General features: G+C 31.6%; 1 protein-coding gene across 1 annotated transcript in view; it reads left to right on the forward strand.

Annotated features, from left to right (window-relative positions):
- The window catches only part of LOC145260603 (TBC1 domain family member 7-like), a 48,761-nt gene extending 27,096 nt beyond the window's left edge, over window positions 1–21,665 (forward strand). The window contains exons 2-6 of the mRNA XM_080118896.1: window positions 3,359–3,543; window positions 4,389–4,529; window positions 4,891–5,036; window positions 10,720–10,849; window positions 19,559–21,665. Coding sequence (XP_079975022.1) covers window positions 3,359–3,543; window positions 4,389–4,529; window positions 4,891–5,036; window positions 10,720–10,849; window positions 19,559–19,681 — 725 coding nt within the window. The 3' untranslated portion in view covers window positions 19,682–21,665. The remainder of the gene's footprint in view (window positions 1–3,358; window positions 3,544–4,388; window positions 4,530–4,890; window positions 5,037–10,719; window positions 10,850–19,558) is intronic.
- The last annotated feature ends 291 nt before the right edge of the window (window positions 21,666–21,956 follow it).

The raw sequence follows: 21,956 nt of genomic DNA on the forward strand, positions 1-21,956 counted from the left end.
CTGTGTAAGCAAAAAGAACACACCCATAATCTAGAACTTATGGGTGTAGTTTGAGAATGCTTCCCCGTCTCTCCAAACTTCATTTATTAATTTCACCCCCTCATTCGTTAATTTTGGTCTTTAGACCTCGATATTATTTATTTATTTTTTTTTATCTCTTAAATCCGCCGATGTTACAGTTGAAAAGAATCGGTCGAAAGATATCTTCGTTAATTTAATTCTTTTTATCCCCCCTTTTCATACATTTGACCCCCTTCATTCAGTTCAAATAATTTGAACTACATACTGGTTTTGGAGATTAGATTTTCAGACTTTGTAGTATTTCTTATCGATTAAACGTCAAAAAAAAAAAAAAAAAAGTCCTCAATTTCAATAATGGCATTTCTCCCGGTGCTATTAAAATCCTTCATAAAATTTTGTACCCATAAAAACCTTTATATATATATATATATATATATATATATATATATATATATATATATATCTATATCTATATATCTATAAAAACAGAGATGTGTGTGCCACAGACGATTTCTGATTGGTTAATCCAATAATCACATCTCCTAAAAAAGTATAGTTCTTACGCTCTTAACTTTACCATAAAATATTTTGGTCTTATTTATTGTCCATCTTGGAAGGGTTTAATTTTTTTCTAACTTGCGATTTACAACTTAAAAAAATACGAAACTAACTTAAAATCTAACAATCGAACCTCCGACACCACGGCCGCCATTATGAAACTAAACTAAAAAAAAAAAATACGCGCGTTCACTCGTTTTTTTGTGCATTTTTTTTTTTTGGGGGGGGGGCTAATTTAGCATAATAGTGTCCATTTAATAGTATTATCTTGAAAAAATAAAAAAATAAGGAAAATTACCAAAAAAACAAACAAGAACAACAAAAGTGTGCCGTATTTTTAAAAGTTTTAATGCGTTATTTTTATTTGCTTTTTTTATTTCATCGGTGAAGAAAATGGCCAAACAGAAATTTTGAAGGCCAAATTTCGCGAATTTGGCCTTTTTTTTTTAAGCAGTTTGGCCTTCAAAATTTCTGTTTGGCCATTTTCTTCACCGATGAAATAAAAAAAGCAAATAAAAACAACGCAATAAAACTTTTAAAAATACGGCACACTTTTGTTGTTCTTGTTTGTTTTTTTTGGTAATTTTCCTTATTTTTTTATTTTTACAAGAAAATACTATTAAATGGACACTATTATGCCAAATTAGCCCCCCCCCCCCAAAAATGCACAAAAATTCGAGATTTATGGTTTTGACGAGATAATTTAGCGAATTGTCCGGACTATTGCGAGATAACCATCCATTAGTTTTTCCTGAAATTTTGCCACAAATTGTATTTCATTACATAGATGTGCATAGTAACAACATTTTTTTGCCGAAAATTCCCGTTGCGTCTCCAGATTTCATCGGTGAAGAAAAAGGCCAAACAGAAATTTTGAAGGCCAAACTGCTTTAAAAAAGGGCCAAATTCGCGATTTGGTAAAATCGATGTGATAGGTTTTCGACAGAAATTTGGCGATTAAGTGGTCAATATTCAACGATTTGACCTTTGAGAACTCTACCAAACTCCTCCTACAATTCTGGGTCTAAACAGTAAACACTTGATATTTTAGATATAGATTCCTTGGACATGGATCTAACTTATTAACTTTACTTGATCCCTAAACAATAAATGTTAAGAGGTCATAATAGGGGTCAAAGTTTTAAAAAATTGACCGTTTTTTTTTTTTCTCAGCATTAACCTCAAAACACCTGGGCAACGCCGGGCACCGATTGCTAGTATATATATATATACACACACAAGTTAGGAAAGCATTTCATCCAAGGCATGAAAATTGTTAAACAAAATGTTTTTACTATAGACTTTAAAAATAAAGGTACAAGATTCAATTTGAAATTTATTTATCTTATAAGTGCACTTTTTATAAATTTTACAAAGTAAGGTATAAAAATTTAATTTAAATTGAATCAAAAAATTACCTTGGATTTATTTTATGTAATGTATATTCTGCTTCACTTTTTAAAAAAATCATTGAAAATTTTATATCTATATCATTAATTGCTAGATGAAAGATAATGTTTTTAAATTGCAACAAAATGTACATTACATAAAATAAATCCAAGGTAATTTTTTAATCAATTTAAATTAAATTTTTATACCTTACTTTGTAAAATTTATAAAAAGTGCACCTTGAAGATAAATAAATTTCAAATTGAATCTTGTACATTTATTTTTAAAGCCTGTAATAAAAACATTTTGTTTAACAATTTTCATGCCTTGGATGAAATCGTTTTCTAACTTGTATGTTATCTTTTTAAGATTATATTTTAAAACTCTCCTTCTCTCTATTTTAGTTTGTATTTCTCCTCACACCACAACTCATTTTTTGCAACCCCCTCTTTGTAATACAGGTCTGAATAATGAGAAAATCTGAATTTTTTTTTTAACAAAAACTTTAAAATAACTTTTTTAAATTAAATTTTTTTAAACTTCTTTCAGAATAGAAAATCTTTAAAATTTAATAAGGAACATAGTTCATATAGGTTTCATTAACAAATAGTCAGTACATAACGAGAAAAATAGAGATGAAAATTTCAAAAGGACTGTATAACTGGTTACGGTCAATAGTAGTCCTCGCCAACGAAAGTCTTTGTTATTGTTATTCTATTATATTATTATTTAAAACATTTTGTGTCCTGCTCTTTTGCGCTAGGACTAATATATATATATATATATATATATATATATATAACTCGCTACTAAAATTATTTTCTTACCAGACCTGCGTCAAAGAATACTAATATCCTTTTAACTTTTGAAAATTATTTCAAATTTTTAATGGATTTAAATAAAAGTTTACATATCAAATCTGATGATGATGAGATTATAAATACTTGTAGACCTCCAAATTATAACGTAGAATGACACCAGATTTGGTTTAAAGATTTTTTTATAGGGAAATTGCTCCAGACAAAGGATGAAACCACTTGATGTAAGAAGTTTAAAAACTATTTCAAGGTAAAGAATTAGATAAGCGCTAGATGGATAGATTCTAACATAGAAATATTGTTCATGGAATGTAAAAAACAAAATAAAGGAAGAAAGAGTTACAGGATTGGCAAAAGTAAATTGAACACTTCTTGGAATATGACAAGTAATACACATGAGGATACTGAATTATTATGTTGAAATAGTTATGATGTATCTCGTAAAATCACTGAATAAAATGGAAAGTCACAGTTTGAAAGGGAAGTATGATCATGTTTCATTCTCCAGCGATTACTGCTTTATTTTTACCTGCAGTTTCATGTCTATTTCTTTTCTTTGTTAATCATTGCAGGTGTTTGGCCTGCCGAAAGATCACTCCATGAATTTGCACAGGATGCCCGGAAGCAGACTTACACCAACTTGTATGATGCCCTGAAGGTGATGCAGAGAGTCGATGATTCGACGCCTTTGCCTGAAGTTCATCTCAAAATGCATTTGATTAATGAAAATCTGTTGCCACTCGAAGACAAGCATTTGGTAAGATAGAATCTTTTTTTTTTTTTTTTTTTTTTTTTTTTAGTTTTCTTATTCTATTATTATTCTGGGGATGGATGGGACATCTTACCGGATGCCAGACATTCACCTGCTATCTCAAACATTTCAACCGAGAGATCTTTGTAAGATTCTAAAAATTACTTTAAGTGCAATTGTTTGTATCTCTCTTGCACTTTGTTCACCGGGTATATTTACCAGGTAGATTTTGAAATTCTTTTTTGTGAGTCCGATTACTTCTATAATTACTGAATGTGTGTGATAATATAACAAAGCAGTTATTTTATATAGCTCGTATCGATTCATATGGAATTGTATTCCATAATTTCATCATTTATGCTATTTCAAATCTTGGAATAAACAAATATTAATAATTTTTAAATATTAATACTATATTTCAAGACATGATTGTTAATTTTGGTGTCACGCCCATATTTCAAGACATGATTGTTAATTTTGATGTCACGACCATATTTCAAGATATGATTATTAATTGGTCTTTTGACCATATTTCAAGACATGATTGTTAATTTTGGTGTCATGACCATATTTTAAGACATGATCGTTAATTTTGGTGTCACAACCATATTTGAAGACATGATTGTTAATTTTGATGCCACGACCATATTTCAAAACGTAATTGTTAATTTTGATGCCACGGCCATATTTCAAAACGTGATTGTTAATTTTGATGTCACGACCATATTTAAAAATGTGATTGTTAAATTTGATGTCACAACCATATTTCCAAACATGATAGTTAATTTTGGTGTCACGACCATATTTGAAGACATGATTGTTAATTTTGATGTTTTTTTTTTTTATTCTAGATGATTCCATTGCAGAATCGAACATTTTGTGCCATGTCATCTGCTGTGATAAGTTTGACTGATGATCCAGTGGACCAATTCTGGGTCACATCTCAGTTTCATCGTTATATTCAGAAATACTCAGACCAGCTGCTTTTATTGGTAAGTGTTATGCAGGCTTAATTTATCTTCTCTTCATAGAGATCATTTTAGAAAGATTTTCTTTCACAAAATTTTACAGTTACAGTTTACTTATGTCTGCCAAGTTCCCATTTTTTCAAATTGACCTCTTAGCAGCTATTTTTACCGGCTAAAGACCAAATTGAATTTGCTCCACAGATCCAAATCCCCTATATATCAAGTTTCAAGATCCAATTCCCCTATATATCAAGTTTCAACTGACAGGAGTTTAGGAGAGACTGTTCTTCACACAGATAGTCACTTATATATTTATTACCCTTTGTCATTCTCAGATTCTAAATTCAGATAATCATTTCTTTATATCTATTTATCTATATTTCAGCCGGAAAAAGTTGTTGACTATTTGAAGAAAGAAGATGTGAAATTGTGTGAACATTTGCAACAGCAAAGTATTTTGTCAGCCATTCCACTCACAGAATGGTTCCAATCATGTTTTGCTGGAGTTTTACCCGTTTCTTCTTTTGAAAGGTAATTTTTTTTTTCTTTTACATTATTTCAGTTGAATTTCACATTACATTCTTGTAAGCAATCATGGGTCAACTCAAAAGGACATAAGCAGACTTGGCATTAATATGCGAGAAATGTTGACACTGTATAGAATAACACACAAAAACCAGTGTCTGCCTAGAGGAAGAGGAGGTTGATCATCAGGATTGTGCCTGAGGAGGTTGATCATCAGGATTGTGCCACTGTTTTAGGTACTAGGCAATATCTGATGAGCTCCCAGAATCAAAACTCCAAAATGGTGCACCAACATAACAAAACAAGAGCTAACAGAATAACCTCCATCACAAAATTGACCAAACAAGACTGTCTTACAAATGAGACAGAATCAGAAAACAAGTCTGCTATGGAATTAATCCAAAAGCGTCATCAAAAATTTACCAAGAACTTCCATTACAAAAAACTGGAAGAATGGGCCATCCAATAGCATGCCAAGTATTTTCTGGATAAATTTACCCTGGACTATATAAAAGAAGGCTCTATAGATTGGATAAAAAGAGAATCACTTCACTATGATCAGGATAGGATTATAATGGCTGCCCAAGATCAAGCATTGATAATCAATGCTTTTAGAAAGATAAGTGGTCTTAGCAATGACAAGTACAGGTTCTGCCACACAGAAGTAGAGAGTGTGAGCCACCTGATGTCTAGCTGTAAGGTTCTGCTAGGGGATGGCTAATATATGACCCGACACAATGGAGTGTGTAAATATTTCCACTTGACAATCTGTAAAAAGTTAAATAGCAAGTCCTGAGAACATATTTCAGAAAGAACTAGAAAACGGGGCTATAAAAACTGGTGATATGGGACAAGAAGGAGAAAGAAGCAACCTTAGTAGAAGTTAGTTTCCTTAATGATGCTGGGTTAAACAGAGTTTAGAGGGAAAAGATAATGAAGTACCAAGGTTTTATGTATGACATAAAAAAAATTGGAATCTTAAGAAGGTCTCTATCCTTCCAATTATTATAGAAGGAACTGGACTCATGAAAAAGGATTTTAAGAACTACCTGGCAAATATACCCGGTAAACTAAGTGCAAGAGAGATTCAAACAATTGCACTTAAAGGAACAATTAGAATCCTAAAAAGATCTCTCGGTTGGAATATCAGATCGCGGGTGAATGTTTGTTCAAGCTGGGGATAGAGCATCTGGTAGGATGTCCCATACCCATCTTGATCAGAAAATTAAAATGAAAAAAAAAAATTAATCAGTTAGCAAAGGTAGGCTTTCTCTAGGTGTATCAGAATTTTTGTAGGAATTTTTGACACCCCTAACACAAAACTGCGAATAAAATATAAAAAACTCGTAATTTCTCTTTTAAAATTGGGTTGTTTATTTTCTTTATGGATTATACTTCCAAAATAAACTATTAAAGTTGTTTTAAAAGTAATAGAAATATTTTTTATATTTTTTAAAAAACAGTAATGAATTTTACGAACTCAATATTTTTCAATTTTTAAACTTTAAAAATCTATCAAAATTTTTCTATTGATTCTATTTTTATGATATTTTCAGAGTCAATGTGAAATTTTATGCTCTTTCCAATAAACCGAATATAATATTTTACACAAACGTTTTTTTTTTAATTCATGCCCCTCCCCATTTTCAAGTGTCTATTAAAAAGTAAATAATTAATTTACTCAACAAAGTTTTATATATCACAAATTGAAGATAAAAGATCAATAAATAATATATTCAAATTTAAAACAAAAAAAAGTAGTGTTTTTTAGAAATTTACCTGTAAAGTCCGAAGTTTAAAACCTTTTTTTTTTTTTTTAAACCACGTTGTTTGTTTTTTCTTTTGTTTTTTCTTTTGTTTTTTTTTTTTAATGAAACCTTGGTACTTGCTCCTTTAATTGAAAAAAAAAAATTAGGGCTTGAATTACATTTTTCGAGTAGTTATAAGCTTGGAAAGACAGGGGGTCGAGTAATTCACGCCTCCGATTTTGAAATGTCTATTAAAAAGTAAATAATTAATTTACTCACAAAAGTGTTATATACCGCAAATTGAAGAGAAAAAGTCAATAAATAATATATTCAAATTTAAAACAAAAAAAAGTAGTGTTTTTTAGAAATGTACCTGTAAAGTCCGAAGTTTAAAACCTTTTTTAAAAAAAAAACGCGTTTGTTGTTTTGTTTTTTTGTTTTTTTAATGAAACCTTGGTCATTGCTCCTTTAATTGAAAAAAAAAAATTAGGGCTTGAATTACATTTCTCGAGGAGTTATAAGCTTAGAAAGACGGGGTGGAATTATTCAATATTTTTTACGAAATTTCTGACACACCTAGGCTTTCTCTACCAAACAACATATGAAGATGTAGGAAGATTTCAATGGTAGAATAACATTGAAAGAATGGATGAGAGTTTTTGGATTAATGTGACCATATCAATTATTGAAGTGCTGTCATGCAACATTGGACGAATATATGAAAATAAATTTGCATGAAAAATCTTAGGTATAGATTAACAATAATATTTATTAATGTTTTCAACAGAAAGAAGAATTTACTTAATACATTAATTGATGAAATGTGCGACATGCGTCCATTAAAATTTGCCTGCGGAAATTGATTGTATGGGCCGTAACTCTTAAACTATTAGAGTTACTTCCCTTTAAATACAAATGTTTGCATGTTGAGCAACCTTGGCCTTCGGGACAAGATCACAGTATAGTATCTGTTCTTCAGATGCTCCACTTCAATTTCTTGTTCTCTGTCAGTGGAGGAGAAATCCTTCACGACCGAGACAATTTTTATTTTTGTTCCTTTTCTCCACGTTAAAAAACTACCCTGGTGTCTAACTCTGTCCTGTGGGGAGGCATTGTAAATAGGAACTTCAAGGAAAACCAAGCAAAATATGTGAAGTGATGAGAATGGGCTTAAGAGGGATAAATAAAAACCTAGCAGAGATAAGTTACTTTGGGAGTCAATTTCTTGAAGTGGTCTAACACATGTAAAGTATATGTTAAACCAAATATGATGCCTTAGATTCCTTCTAATGAACTAGAAAACCTTTTTCACACTTGCTAGTAGCGTATCTCTATAAAATCACCATTCACCTGTACATGTATTGTTATATATGGACTAGTGTACTAGGTGTGTCAGAATTTTTGGGGAACTTTTGACACCCTTAACACAAAACTGCAAATAAAATATACAAAACTCGTAATTTCTTTTTTTAAAGTGGATTGTTTAATTTTTTGATGGAATATACTTTCAAGATTAACTTAAAGTTTTTGAAAAAATAATAAAAATATTATTTTTTATTTAAAAAAAAAAAGTGTTTACAAAGAAAGTGCATGCGCACGCTCATGCAGCGATTTTTTTTTTTTTTTTTTTTTTTTTTTTTTTTTTTTTTTACGTAATGAAATGAATTGAATTTTACAAGTTAAATCTTTTTCAATTTTTTCAATTTAAAAATCTATCAAAATTTTTCTATTGGTTCAATTTTTAAGATATTTTCAGGTTTAATGTGAAATTTTATGCTCTTTCCAATAAACTGAATATAATATTCTAGACAAACGTTTGTTTTTAAATTCACCCCCCCCCCCTCCCATCTTGAAATGTCCATTAAAAAGAAAATAATTTTCTCACCTAATGTTAATATATCACAAATTGAAGATAAAAGGTCAATAAATAAAATAATCTAATTTAAAACAAAAACAAAAGAATAGTTTTGTGCAAATTTACCTGTAAAGTCAAAAGTTTAAAACCTTTTTTCAAAAAACATGTTGATTTTTTTTTTTTGTTTTTTTTTTCAAGTGAAACCTCACATTTTGAAAATATTGTCTTGTAAAAATTGGATACTTACATTAAGTTTTTCTATTTCATTCAATGTTTTTTTTAGAGTTTTGAAAAAAAAAAAAATTCATTGCATAAAGAAGAAATAAATAGTTTAAATCAAAAACTCATGTAATTCTTTAAGAGAATAAAAAAAATGGAAAATTTGTTGCAAGATTTTTAAAATTTTTTTTAAAGTAAACTTTGATGAGTGAAATGTGATCATTTTTCAAATACGGTGATCTATAATTAACTAATTTGATTGTTGACAGTAAGCACATGTCAGAAATTCAAAGGGGAGATAAGACACATATAAGCACTTCAAATGTTTGTTTCTTTATATAGTTACTACCGGGAAATATATTTGGTCTGATGTGTTGTTTTTATGTTTTTGAAATAATTAATTATGATGCTTTTCAGCCTCCGTATTTGTCAACTGGAAGGAAGGGAGGAAACTCCGTTCTGTGAACACCTGTTATTAGATTTTAAAATCGCAGTCTTTTTGGATGGTTGCTTAAAAAATTCTTTTATTTAAAAATTGCATGGAATATAAAATATAAATATGGACAAATTCTTATAAATGAAGAATGGAAGTACTCATTGATTAGTATTTTTATAGGTAACTGATTTTTTGGAATTTATATATATTTTTTTTGTGGAGTAAGTTAAAATTTGTTGAATTTCTTGAAATTTTTTTAAAGAAAACCGATTAAGAAAAAAAAAATATTGCATATTTTTCTATTAAACCTTTTTATTATTTTAAAATTTGGTCTTTGCTCCTTTTATTGAAAAAAATTAGGGTTTAAATTACATTTTTCAAGTAGTTATAAGCTTCGAAAGATAGTGAGTCTAATTATTCAAATTTTTATCACTCATTTTTAATGGCGATATCTGACACTGCTACTCGGGCACTAACCACTAGCCTCTCTCTTTGATAAGATACAAAAAAGTTTTTAACCTAATAGGTCCAGCAGTATTTGCCAAGTTCCTGTCCCTATCATGTTGCCACAAACCACCACTATGCAAAAAAAAAAAAAAAAAATCACACTGTCCACTATAAAGGTCCCTAAATATTGGAAGACATTCTACTCTAATAGTTTCTTTCCTCAGATTGCTTCTCTTTGAAATTTCCTTCCTTGCAATATGCCTTGTTTGTAGTGAACAAAATCGTTTTTTAAAAATGTTGTTAAACTTGTAAAAGTTTGCAGAAGTAACTTATCAAGGCTCTAAAATTTGTTTCTGTAAGTTGGATAATTTACAGAAACAAATTTTAGAGCCTTGATAAGTTACTTGTTTGTTATATAGAATTATATCGGCACATTTTAAAATATAGAATTATATCGGCACATTTTAAAATCGTTCACTGTGCAGAGGGAGGCAACTCTCTTTTATTAAGAGATTCGTTCATGTTTTTCAAAATTTAGGACGCTTGACGCCGCGATATTTTTTATTAAATCAAAACTTAAAAAAAGAAAGCTGCGACAATTTTTTTTTTTTTAATGTAACAAAGTTTATAACATTAATAAAACAAAATGTAGTCTTTACGCGACTATTGAGAGAAAACCAACGAACCAACAATATTTTCATTAGATGAAAACATTTAGAAAAGAAGCTGAGGCAACTTTTTTTTTTTTTTTAATTACAAGGTAAATGTTATGGTAAGGTTTTTAAAAAATCGGTCTTTAACCATTAAAAATACAAAGAAAAAACTCTTTAATAAAACAAGGATGAAACTTTTAAACCAACAGCCAATTAGATCAGCCAAAACGTGAAAATAACATCCAAGATGAGAACATAGTCCAAATGATCCAAATTATCAACCCTTATCTGAAAAATTTCAAAACGTTTTTTCTCTTTTTAATATTTTCAGAATCTGGGACAAAGTGATTGGCGGTTCTTGTATGATGCTTGTTTATGTGGCTGTTTCTATCTTCATCATCTTCCAACGGCCTTTACTAAATATGAAAAGCTCAAAAGAAGCTTCAGAATATTTTGAAAAGGTATGACACCAAATAGGGTTTCCCTTTTCTCACTAGTTTTGCTGATGGTTGTCCAGAATTTCTCCTATGCTAAAAAACAAAAATACACAAAAATCTTTCAATGTATCTGTGACGGAATGAATCCCAAAACTAATGTAAATTGATCAAGTTGTTTTGTTTTTATATAAAAAAAAATCATTTTAAAACAATTTTAAGCAATTAATGCAATTAATGGGATATCATAGGCATTACAAGGCTAATTTACAAGTTTGAATTATTGTCGAATTATCTCCCTTCAAGATGGCAATACAGACAGTCCCTCCCCACTTACTCATGAAATTTGATTTTCTTACTCAAAAATAAAAGTATTTGATCGATGTACGTGAGTTTTGGAATACAATTCTGTTCTATCAGCTGACACCAGTATGTACATAATACAGATGTGAAAAATTTTTAATGTATGGAGAATCCTAGACAATTTTTTTCCAATTAATATATATATATATATATATATATATATATATAATCTCACATGTATATATGTATAATTACATGGGTTTATCTGCTATTTTTGATTATCAAAATAGTTATTATTGATTTGAAATTTCTTCCCATCTATTTTTAGCCATGCAAAAGACGGTTTTAATGTTTTGTGTGACATGTTTTGCTTAACATAAGTTGTGTGTGCTATGCAAGCTTTTCTTCCCCTCTTTTTTAAAACTAATGATTGCATTTATTCCTTTTTGTGATCGCAGTCAAAGTTGAAAAAAAGCAAAAGGTGTCTTGTTGTTTGCATGTGTGTGTATGTCTTGAGTTGCGTCTGTAGGTGAAAGAGCTTGTTGAAATTGATTCCATTTATATATATGCCTTGATAGAGTTCAAAATAGACTTCGTAGCCTCATAGGAGATGTCCTGCAACCTCTATCTCACAGAAGAGATGTTGCGAGTTTGTCTATGATGTATCGTTATTTTCATGGAAAGTGTTCAACTGAGCTTCAGTCTATGGTCCCCCCTCGCCAAACTTTCACAAGAAACACTCGTCTAGCTGAAAACACTATCAATAATTACCCCCACTCTATCTGTGCATAAACCTAAATTTAGATTCCATGAACAGAGCTTCTTTCTTAGAACTGCACGCCTGTGGAATTGTCTTCTGTTTTCCTGCTTTCCGGCTGACTACAATATGGTTGTGTTCAAGTCTAACGTAAATAAGTTCTTGATGAGCCGTTCCATATAAGTTATCAAATTTACTGAATTTTCATTACTAATGATTACTATATTGTCCAATTTCTACTGTACACTCTTTAACCCTTATCCTTGAGTGGCCTCTTGGCCTTGATAATGTGGTGATGCCTGTGTAACAAAAAAAAAAAATATTTTTTTGTGTGTTGTAGTTTATCTATCTATCTATATATCTATATATATATATACTAGCAAGAAGACCCCAACATTGCTCAGGATTGAATGAGGATCACTATTATTTTACTTTTTTACTATGCTCATATAACAACATATTACTTTTCTTGTTTTTACCGTTCTCCTCCTCCTCCTCCTCCTTAATATAGTCGCAAGAAGCTGACATGTTGGAACCCCTCTGAATTAGTATTTCATACATATGGCTTAATTTTCATTAAAATTGGATGTATTTGAAGTTTTAAGTGGGTTCTGACCACATGGATCATGTAGAGGAGGAGGAGGCTCATATATGTTTGGCACACAGAGGATAACATAGGAATTTGGGATCACTTCTATTGCTTTCTCCAGAGAATTCTCTAAATATGATTTAAATTTTCATAAAAACATGATATATTTGAATTTTTAGGGGAGTTATGTCCTCATAGCTCTCTTAGGGGTGCATGCAGAGATTCAGGAACATTTCCATTGTCTTTCTTGGTAAACTTTACATGAGAATAGACTTTCCAATTTGATGTACATTCTCTTCTCTTTTTGTCAATAGAGAACATACAGACATTGAGTTGTGTGTGTGTGTGTATATATATATATATATATATATATATATATATATATATAGGTTTCTTTGATCTTCCATGCACCTTTTTGCCTGAAATATCTTTACATGTTATTGAGCCATCTAAGATGCCCAGTTCATATGGCATCGAAAATTCTACGAATACGAAGCTTCTGAAAGAGGATGACTAAAGGATTCTTTCTTCTATTTTGCAAATCAAAAGTGTTTGCGGCCCATGTCTCACTGCCATGCAAGATGACTGAGTGAACAGAGGCTAAAAAGTCCTCGTCTCAACTTCTGAAAGAAATAGGCCTAGATGTAAGGATTTGCATCAGTTTCTTGAATCTTCCTCAAACATGTGTCCTAAAATAAATATTTATCTGCAAACAAAAGCAAAAAAAATGAAAATGGTTTATGGTGCCATGACAATCTGATTTTTTAGAAACAGGCAACAAAAAATTCAAAAATACAAAACATTTTTAATTTTTTGGAGATTTTTATTTAATGCATTTTTGCATACCATTTTCATAGATGGCCTATAATTATGCTATTCATTGTATTTTTAAATCGATTAGAAACCACATTTGAAGATTCATATTTTCTTTTGGTTTAGGAGCACAAACGAACTTTAATTTTCTGATAAACCATTTAAAGCCATCACTTTTGATTTTTGAATAGAGAAGAGTAAACGAATCAGCCATTTTTAATTGGTCCCCTGATTTATCGGAGAGAGACCTATGTTTTTAGTGGGTCTGTTAGACCGAATGATTGCCATTAGTTTTTCCTAAATTTTTGCCACAAATTGTATTTCATTAAATAGATGTGCACAGTAAAAAATTTTTTTTTCTCAAAAATTCTTGTTGCGTCCCCAGGGGCTCAGAGGTCAAAAATGCCCCAAAATGGCCAAAAATAATGTTTTGCCATAACTTCTGATCCATCCATTAGATTTTTCTGAAACTTGGCCAAAATGTGAGACCCATCATTAATATAAATCCAGTATGGTGACCCTGGCAAAATTCTGGTTCGTGTTCCCGGGGACTTTCAGTGCCAAAAACGCCCCTTTTTGTGGTTCTTTTTTCATATATCTCAATAAAAACTTGATATGTCTGACTATATATAGTAGTTTTTCACGGTGGTCAACTCAAATATACATGTGTTAAGGCCTGAAACTACACTGTTATCCATTTACATTGGGACTCGGCATCCCCCAGGTGCTCAAAAGAGGTAAAAAATGCACCAAAATGACACTTTTTGCCTCATAGTGTTTGATCCATCCATTACATTTTCCTGAAACTTGGCCAAAATGTGGAGGCCATTGTTCTTAATATAAATTCAGTATGGGTGACCTTGGCAAAATTCTGGTTCACATCTCTCTGGGACTTTTAGGACTAAAAACCTGCCTTTGTGGAGCTCTTTATTCATATTACTCAAAACATTGATATGTATGTCTATATAGTGGTTTTTCATGGTGCTGAATTCAAATATACATGTCTTAAGGCATGAAACTGCACGGTTAATCCACTTTCACTGGGATTCAGCATTCCTAGAAGCTCAAAAGGGGTCACAAATTTGCAAAAAATTATACTTTTTACCCCATAACTTTTACCCCATCCATTAGATTTTTCTGAAACTTGGCGAAAATGTGAAGGCAATGTTGGCCCTTCACATTTCTCACATTCATCATTTCTTCACTATTTTTTTGTGGCGTCATCTCACATACAGTACCAGAGGGGGACCATGCACGCACAGCATGTTCATTATTTATACGTTAATAAAAAAAATGCCCAACAGTTGTTCATTTTGTGATCATTTCAAAATTCAAGGGATTTAGAATCTTTTTTTTTTTTTTTTTAAAGCTTTTGTCAAGTATTAATAGTTCATTTGTGAGGTTCAACCAAAGAAAAACATTAATTTTTGAATGTCTTCCTCTTATATAAAACACTTGTATACAATAGTGGACTTGAGTATATTATGACTAAATTGACTGGACTATAATGTCTTATTAAATTAACCAGCAAAATTTCAAAGGCTTGAAAGTTAGAAATATGATCTATAATATAAGCATTTTTGTCTATGTTGCACAATACTTATTTGTTCACTAATTATTTGATAGAATTGCATCAAATTTGGCATAAAGAACTCTTCGAAACCTGGATATAGTACAATTAAGAATACTAATTATAATGGAGTATATAATTTATTCTACATTTCGCCAGGAACATGCCAAATGTTTACAAATTTAAGTTCAGTACAGCTTTAATAGTCACACAAGTATAAAATAATATGTATATTATTCGAGGTTACTATTGTTAAAAGATGAAGACAGCCAATGAGTTTAATGGGGTTTATACAAAAGTGCTGAAGTTGGGCAAGAAATACTTAGTTATTTTTTACGTAAACATTTAGGTATTGCTTCAGTCATGAATGTTTCAGCTAACTAGTTGTAAATAACTAGAGACTTCGTCAGGCAACGTTGCTTTAGCAAACGCCAAATCCTGAATCAAAATTGGAGAAAGTTTAGAGAAGTCTTTGTTTGGAGAGCAATCACGTGATATTAAAAATAAAATTAATTTTCTTTTGCACAAGCAACATTGCCTGGTGAAATCTCTAGTTATTTACAACTAGGTAACTGAAACATATTCATGACTGTGTAGTGATTCCTAGCTGTTTATGTAATAAATAGATAAATAGTGTGTATGTATGTATGTATATATGGTGTCCCAAAAACTGTACTCACTCTGATTTCTCAGTACTAATGCATTTTGTGTTCAATTGTCTTTTCATTTCCCTGACATTTTTGGACATCGAATAGCATTTTATTATATTTTTTTTATCAGTAGTACATTTGCCATTGTGAAGGGTTGGTTGTGTCTGCAATAAAAAAAAAATACATTAATAATCGTTTGTCGAATAGCTAGTACATCTTTTAAGACACTTTGTATATCTTTGTTTACCATGAGACAAAAGAACAATTACAAGTATGAGTTTTCGATTTTTTGTTTGTTTATTTAAATGTAACATTAAAAAAAAAGGCTTGTGTGATTCTAATATATCAAAAACAAAGGAAATAACTACTGCTTGGAGTAATTTCCCTTCAAACTTAAGATTAATCGGTGCTTCTATATTATAATAACGGAAAAAAAAATTTGATTTCAAGTAAAACAAATGGTACCTACCTAATTGTCATGTTGCAAATAGTAACATATCCAAAAATTACGAAAAACGATAAGGTAGAAAAATAATTATTCATGAAAAAAGACATTTGTAAAATCTAGCGATTGGTTTTAAAATCTACCAATTTGAATTGGAGAGTTAACAAGGGAGGTAATTAAGTTTTCAATTTCTCACAAATTCAATCAGTTATTTTTTTACAAAAGCAAAATTAAAAATTCAAACAGTTTAAAAAAAATTTCTTTTAAAAACTTCACAAATTATGTATATGTTATGTTTTTTATTTTCTGAATAAATTCTCAACTGAGTTACTTCCCCTTTTACTTATGTCATGTGACCCAATATGTCAGCCCAGCATGTAATCTTTTTTCCCTTATTGGAACTGTTTTTCATGATTATTTTTCTACCTTATCATTTTTCTATAATTTTTTGGATATCTTGCTATTTGTGACATAACAATTACGTAGGTACCATTTGTTTTACTTAAAAGTCAATATTTTTTCATTATTATAATATAGAAGCACCGATAAATATGTTATGAACTGGAGACTTCATCATATCCAGGTGGATCAAAAGGTATCTTACATGACAGTTTGAAAGAAATGTGTTCTTTAATGTATGAATATGTATCTTCTAAACTAATTTATTCTTAGGTAGAAGTGGGATGTAATAAAATCTATTACTGATTTGTATTAAGATCGAATGTAATAGTTTTATCAGAACCACAATCATTGTATGGTCAGTTCATCACAGACACAACAAAAACCACCCAAATAAATTTAGGAGTATCTCATAGAAATATTTCTGCTCAAAATTATTCTCGTATATCATAGTGGACTAGCCGAGGTATACGTTATTACCTAGGAATAAAAGTGGTCCGTATATCCAGTGTTCTTGTAAAATTGGTTTTCTTTCGTTTCTTATATCCAAAGTTATTCTCTATCTCCACAAATCTATTATCACACCTTGTATGAAGTATGGTTCTCATATTTGGGTTGGGGAATCGCTGTCCCATTTGAGACTCCTTGATGACATTCAGATTTTTTGGTCATGATTTCTAGAAAAATCTACAATAGTGTAGTAAATAATGGGCAATCAACAATTCCCCTACTATCCGATAGTCATGAGGTTGTTTGCACTGCAGAAAGCTAACATGCTTGCCTATCAGTTTACCTCAAACTCTACTTTGGACTCAGCAAACCACTTCCTCCCTGATTTTTTTTGTGGACAGAAACTCACCCCCTTCTCAAGTACATGATATCATAAAAAATCTAGACACCTCAAAAGCATGTGGACCTGATCTCCTCCTGACTATACTATTAGAAAAATGCTCCGCTGAAGTTGCTTCAGTTCTCTCCAAACTCTTCAAAAAATGCCTTTACAAATCATGCTTTCCTGACTGCTGGAAAACTGCTTCTGTGGTACCAGTTTACAAGAATTCTGGCAAAAGAACTGACCTATTAAATTATCGCCCCATTAGCCCCATTTTTGCCAAAATATTTGAGTCCATAATTGATCAAGCTCTTGTCCACCACCTTATAGTTGCTAAACTTCTGTCTGACTATCAATATGGATTTAGGCAAGCCCGTTCTACTGCAGATATTCTAACTGTAATCTCTGAATGTATATACCATGCACTGGATAAGACAGTAGGGAGGAGAGCAGTAGCCCTAGATATATCTAAGGCTTTTGGCAGGGTATGGCATAATGGTCTTCTCATGAAAATCAGATCCTATGGCATTACTGGATGTATACTTAACATAATAAAATCTTTCTTAAATAATAGAAGAACCCAGGTTGTCCTCGATGTTCATACGTCTAAACAAGATGATATAAATGAGGGTGTGCCTCAGGGGTCGATCCTTGTATCTTTTATTATTCCTGATATTCATAAATGACCTCCCTGATAATATAGTCTCTGAGATGGGTATATTCGCTGACAATACCACCCTCTATAACAGGTATGAGGGGAAAACGAGTGAACACATATGCGGAAACCTTAGAGGAAGACCTTCAGCCTGTAGTGGAATAGCGTTTAAAATGGATGGTAACGTTCAATGCTGCCAAGACTAAATTTGTTTCCTTTAATCTTCTCAACCATTAATAACTATGGCTAAAGATACATTACCTGAAAGTACTTCGTTCAAACTCATTGGCTTAATGTTCACAGGGAACAGGAGTTGGAACAGATACATCGAGAGCATTTCCAAGGCTGCTGCAAAAAAGATGGACTCTCTCTACTGTGGTAGAAAGTTACTTACGCTAGAAAGTATTCTGTACCTCTACAAGGCCACTATTCGCCCATGTATAGAGTATTGTTGTCACATTTGGGCTGGTGCATCTGCTACTAGTCTCTCACTCTTGAACTGGGTTCAAAAGAGAGTCACTAACCATCATCTAAGCTTCAACCTCTGTCCCATCAATGAAATGTTGCATCTCTGTCTGTTTGACACGTATTTTAATGGTGAATGCTCTAACAAACTACAAGCCCTTGTACCCACTTGACGTAAATACCCCAACAAACCTAACAAGCGCAAGCAGCAAAGTCCCACCCCTACACAGTAGAGATCCCTAGATGTAAGAAAACCTTCTACTCTAATAGTTTCTTCCCCAGAACTGCTAGACTTTCAAATTTCTTTCCAGGTTCCTGCTTCCCTAACTGTATTGACATGCAGAAGTTCAAGTGTAATGTGAATAGACATCTTGCTGCTCAACTCCCTACATAGAATCCCTGCAACTTATTTCTCTGATAGTAACCCCTGCATCAAAGTGGCACTGTACCTTGTTTGGTTTGAAAATGTAATTAAAAAAAAAAATAATTGGATTATTCAGACTACATCTTGGATGTTATTCTCACAACGTTTTGATCAATGTAACCTCCAACCTTCTTCGGTTGTGTCTTGTCAAACTCAGAAATCTGTAGTTCACCAGTAAGTAATAATCAGTTCTAGATGACAGTCTTTTAGAGGTTGAAGGTTGTATGGGTAATACTAAGAATACAACTACAAATTACTGAAGACTTCTATTTGCTCATGGCTGACAGAATGAAGGTCCTGGATATGACCTTAAACTATATCCAATGGTGAGGCCCCAGCTTGCGGGCTCTGGGGAGTGTGGAGCCACCCTTTAATTGCCATTGCTCCCAGGTCCACTCTGACCCGAAGTGGTAGTACCTGTTAGGGTCCCAACTATGGGTTAAATAGAAACTGACTTGCAAAAAACAAATATATTCTATTAAAAAAAATTTCTTCAAAATCACCGGATTCGGCATTAAATAACCTGAAAAGGGTTGATATGCCGTAAAACAAAAACAACCAATCAACAGAATGAAAACAAGCTATCCCAATGGATTACGTAAAGGGTTCGATTCAAAATTCTGTACAAATTCTAAATCTGACAAAGATTTCTGAGTTTGACAAGATATACTCAAAGAAGGTCAAAGGTTACATCAGAAGAAAATGTGTGTGAATGATACTCCAGATGAGAAAAAATAGTTCAAATAATGTAAATAATACAGGTGAAAATTTTGATTAAATTTTTTGTTTATTTAGTTTTGTCGATCATTGTCTTCTCGTCTTCATCCTTTGCAGATCTCGGATGATAGTGGGGATGCCCTCGTGAACAAAGCATTGGAGCTCTTTCAGAAACATGGACCCCAGTCTTTTCAACTAAAATCTGAAGTTCCTTCCATAAATGACCGTCCCCCATCTTGAAGGCTAACCTCGATTCAATATGGTACCGACAAAACGTACCGTTGATAACCATTCCTGCTGTTAGAGCTGCTGCCGCTGCTGCTAAACCTCTCGCACCATGGGCCACCACCACAACCACCACCACCACCACCACCACCACCATTGTCACAGCCCCTTCTGGTGAAGGTTACAGTGAACCACACCAGTTAATTTTGTGTATGTGTGTGCCACCCATGAAATCATTAATGAAATTCATAATCCTTTCTGCAATACAACCATATTGATTGGCCCCCACCCTTTCTTCTTCACTGCAACCTTTCTCTAACATACATGATGCTGTTAGTCTCAGTCTTTTTTATAAATACTATTGTGTTCTTCAGAATTGTCTGATCTATTCCTTGCTTTCTTTGTTTGACTTATTTGTCTAGTGTTCTCAATCAATTTGCTGTTTTCATAGCATTTAATCATTGCAATACAGCTTCTTATTCCAAGAATCGCAAGATTGTGGAACTCTCTTCCTGCTCACTGTTTTCCTCCTACCTGCAGCCTTTGTCTTTTCAAGACTAAGGTCAATAAGCATCTCCTATCTTTGCAATAATCATTTTTTGTTCTTGTTAACTTCATACATCAAGTGGCTTCATGCCTTGTCTCGAGATAGGAGATGCCTATTAACATTGGTCTTTTCAAGACCAATGTTAATAGGCATCTCCTATAATAATGATCTTTTGTTCTTTTTAGTTCGTTACATAAAGTGGCTTCATTCCTTGTCTCAAGCGATTTCCATTAAAAAAATGTTCAGTACAAATAAATTTCCATCTTTGCATGAATGTTAAAAAAAAAAATCTTTGTTTTATCAACATTTAATAAGCACACCGGTATATGGTGTGGAAAATTGGCTGTGATTGCACCCTTTAGTTCAAGAATTGATACACATTATCTTTAAGATATAAACCCCACATATAAACCCCTTACCATAACCTTGCATATAAAACAATATATGGTAAGTTAAAAACCAGTGAGTGTGTTCCCATTTCAGGATCACGCCTACTACTGATTAGATGGTCGTTAAAGTGTACCCGCATATTATTGAACAGTGATAAAACAAAGATTGTGGAATATTCATGACTGAAACTTGATGGACAAGTCAGGCATAGACTGAAGTTTATTTGTATGAAATATGGTTGGATTGTGGAAAGGATTTTGAATTATATTTACAATTACATGGGTGGTATTTTGGAGTAATCACTCCGTATGTATGTGTGTGTGCGTGTGTAATGTGTGTATTTAGGCAGCATTTTTTCCTTTAGGCATATTTCATTAAATAGCAGACAATTCCTGTATAGATATCTTGGTTTGGATCCTTTCCAATTTTATTAATTTTTTTGTTTTAATCAAGAACTGGCTCATGTAGTTGCCATATTAAGTTTGACCCGAGTACTTTTGGATCCATCATCAGGGATAATTAACACTGAAATGATTTTAGGATATTTATAAAAGTTTTTTTTTTTTTTTTTTTTTTCCAGTAAATCACTTATTCTTAAATACATTAATTATTCATGCCACATTTACCGGCATTTAAGAATGTTATCACTCTTATTGAAAACACTTCTATAAATATCCTAAAATTAATTTGTTGTTAATTATCCCTGATGATGGATTCAGGCGGATCCAACAGTGAAGAGTAACTTTGGCAGCTACATCAGCCAGTTCTTGCCTGAAGCAAGAAAATTGATAAGGTTGAAAAGAATCCAAATCAAAATATGTAGACAGAAATTATCTGTATTTAATTATATAAATATATATTACGTTTTGATTTTTGTTTTGCAGCAATTTGCTTTGATTGGCATTCTACACCCTGCTGGACTTTTTACGCTTGTAATTTGCCCTGGCTGTCTTTCTTATGGGGTTGATCTCTTTGTGATTATTTTGAAAGTGTATATCACATATGGATTTGCCGGCTGCCTTAATTTACAGTGAAAAAAATGCAAGTAAAAAAAAAAAGAAGCTTTCATTTAGTTTAATTTTAGCTATTTTGAAGAATTTTTGGTTCTTATTTATATAAAAAAGAAACAAACCTTTTTGTGATTAGAAATGTATTTTAATAATCATATAAGAATTATAGAGATATTTAATAAAATAGTGTATTATATATTTACTTTTTGAATAACAAAAAACATCTTGCAATTTTCTGATTTATATCTGACCTGTTTCAGTTAGCTTTTTCTTTAAGGGAGATAATTCATAAATGGAAAAAAATTTATTTTTTAATATGGCCTATGATTAAAATTATAAAATG

The sequence above is a fragment of the Euprymna scolopes genome, chromosome 36, assembly GCF_053919585.1.
Source record: "Euprymna scolopes isolate OS-2025 chromosome 36, ASM5391958v1, whole genome shotgun sequence".
NCBI lineage: Eukaryota > Metazoa > Mollusca > Cephalopoda > Sepiida > Sepiolidae > Euprymna > Euprymna scolopes.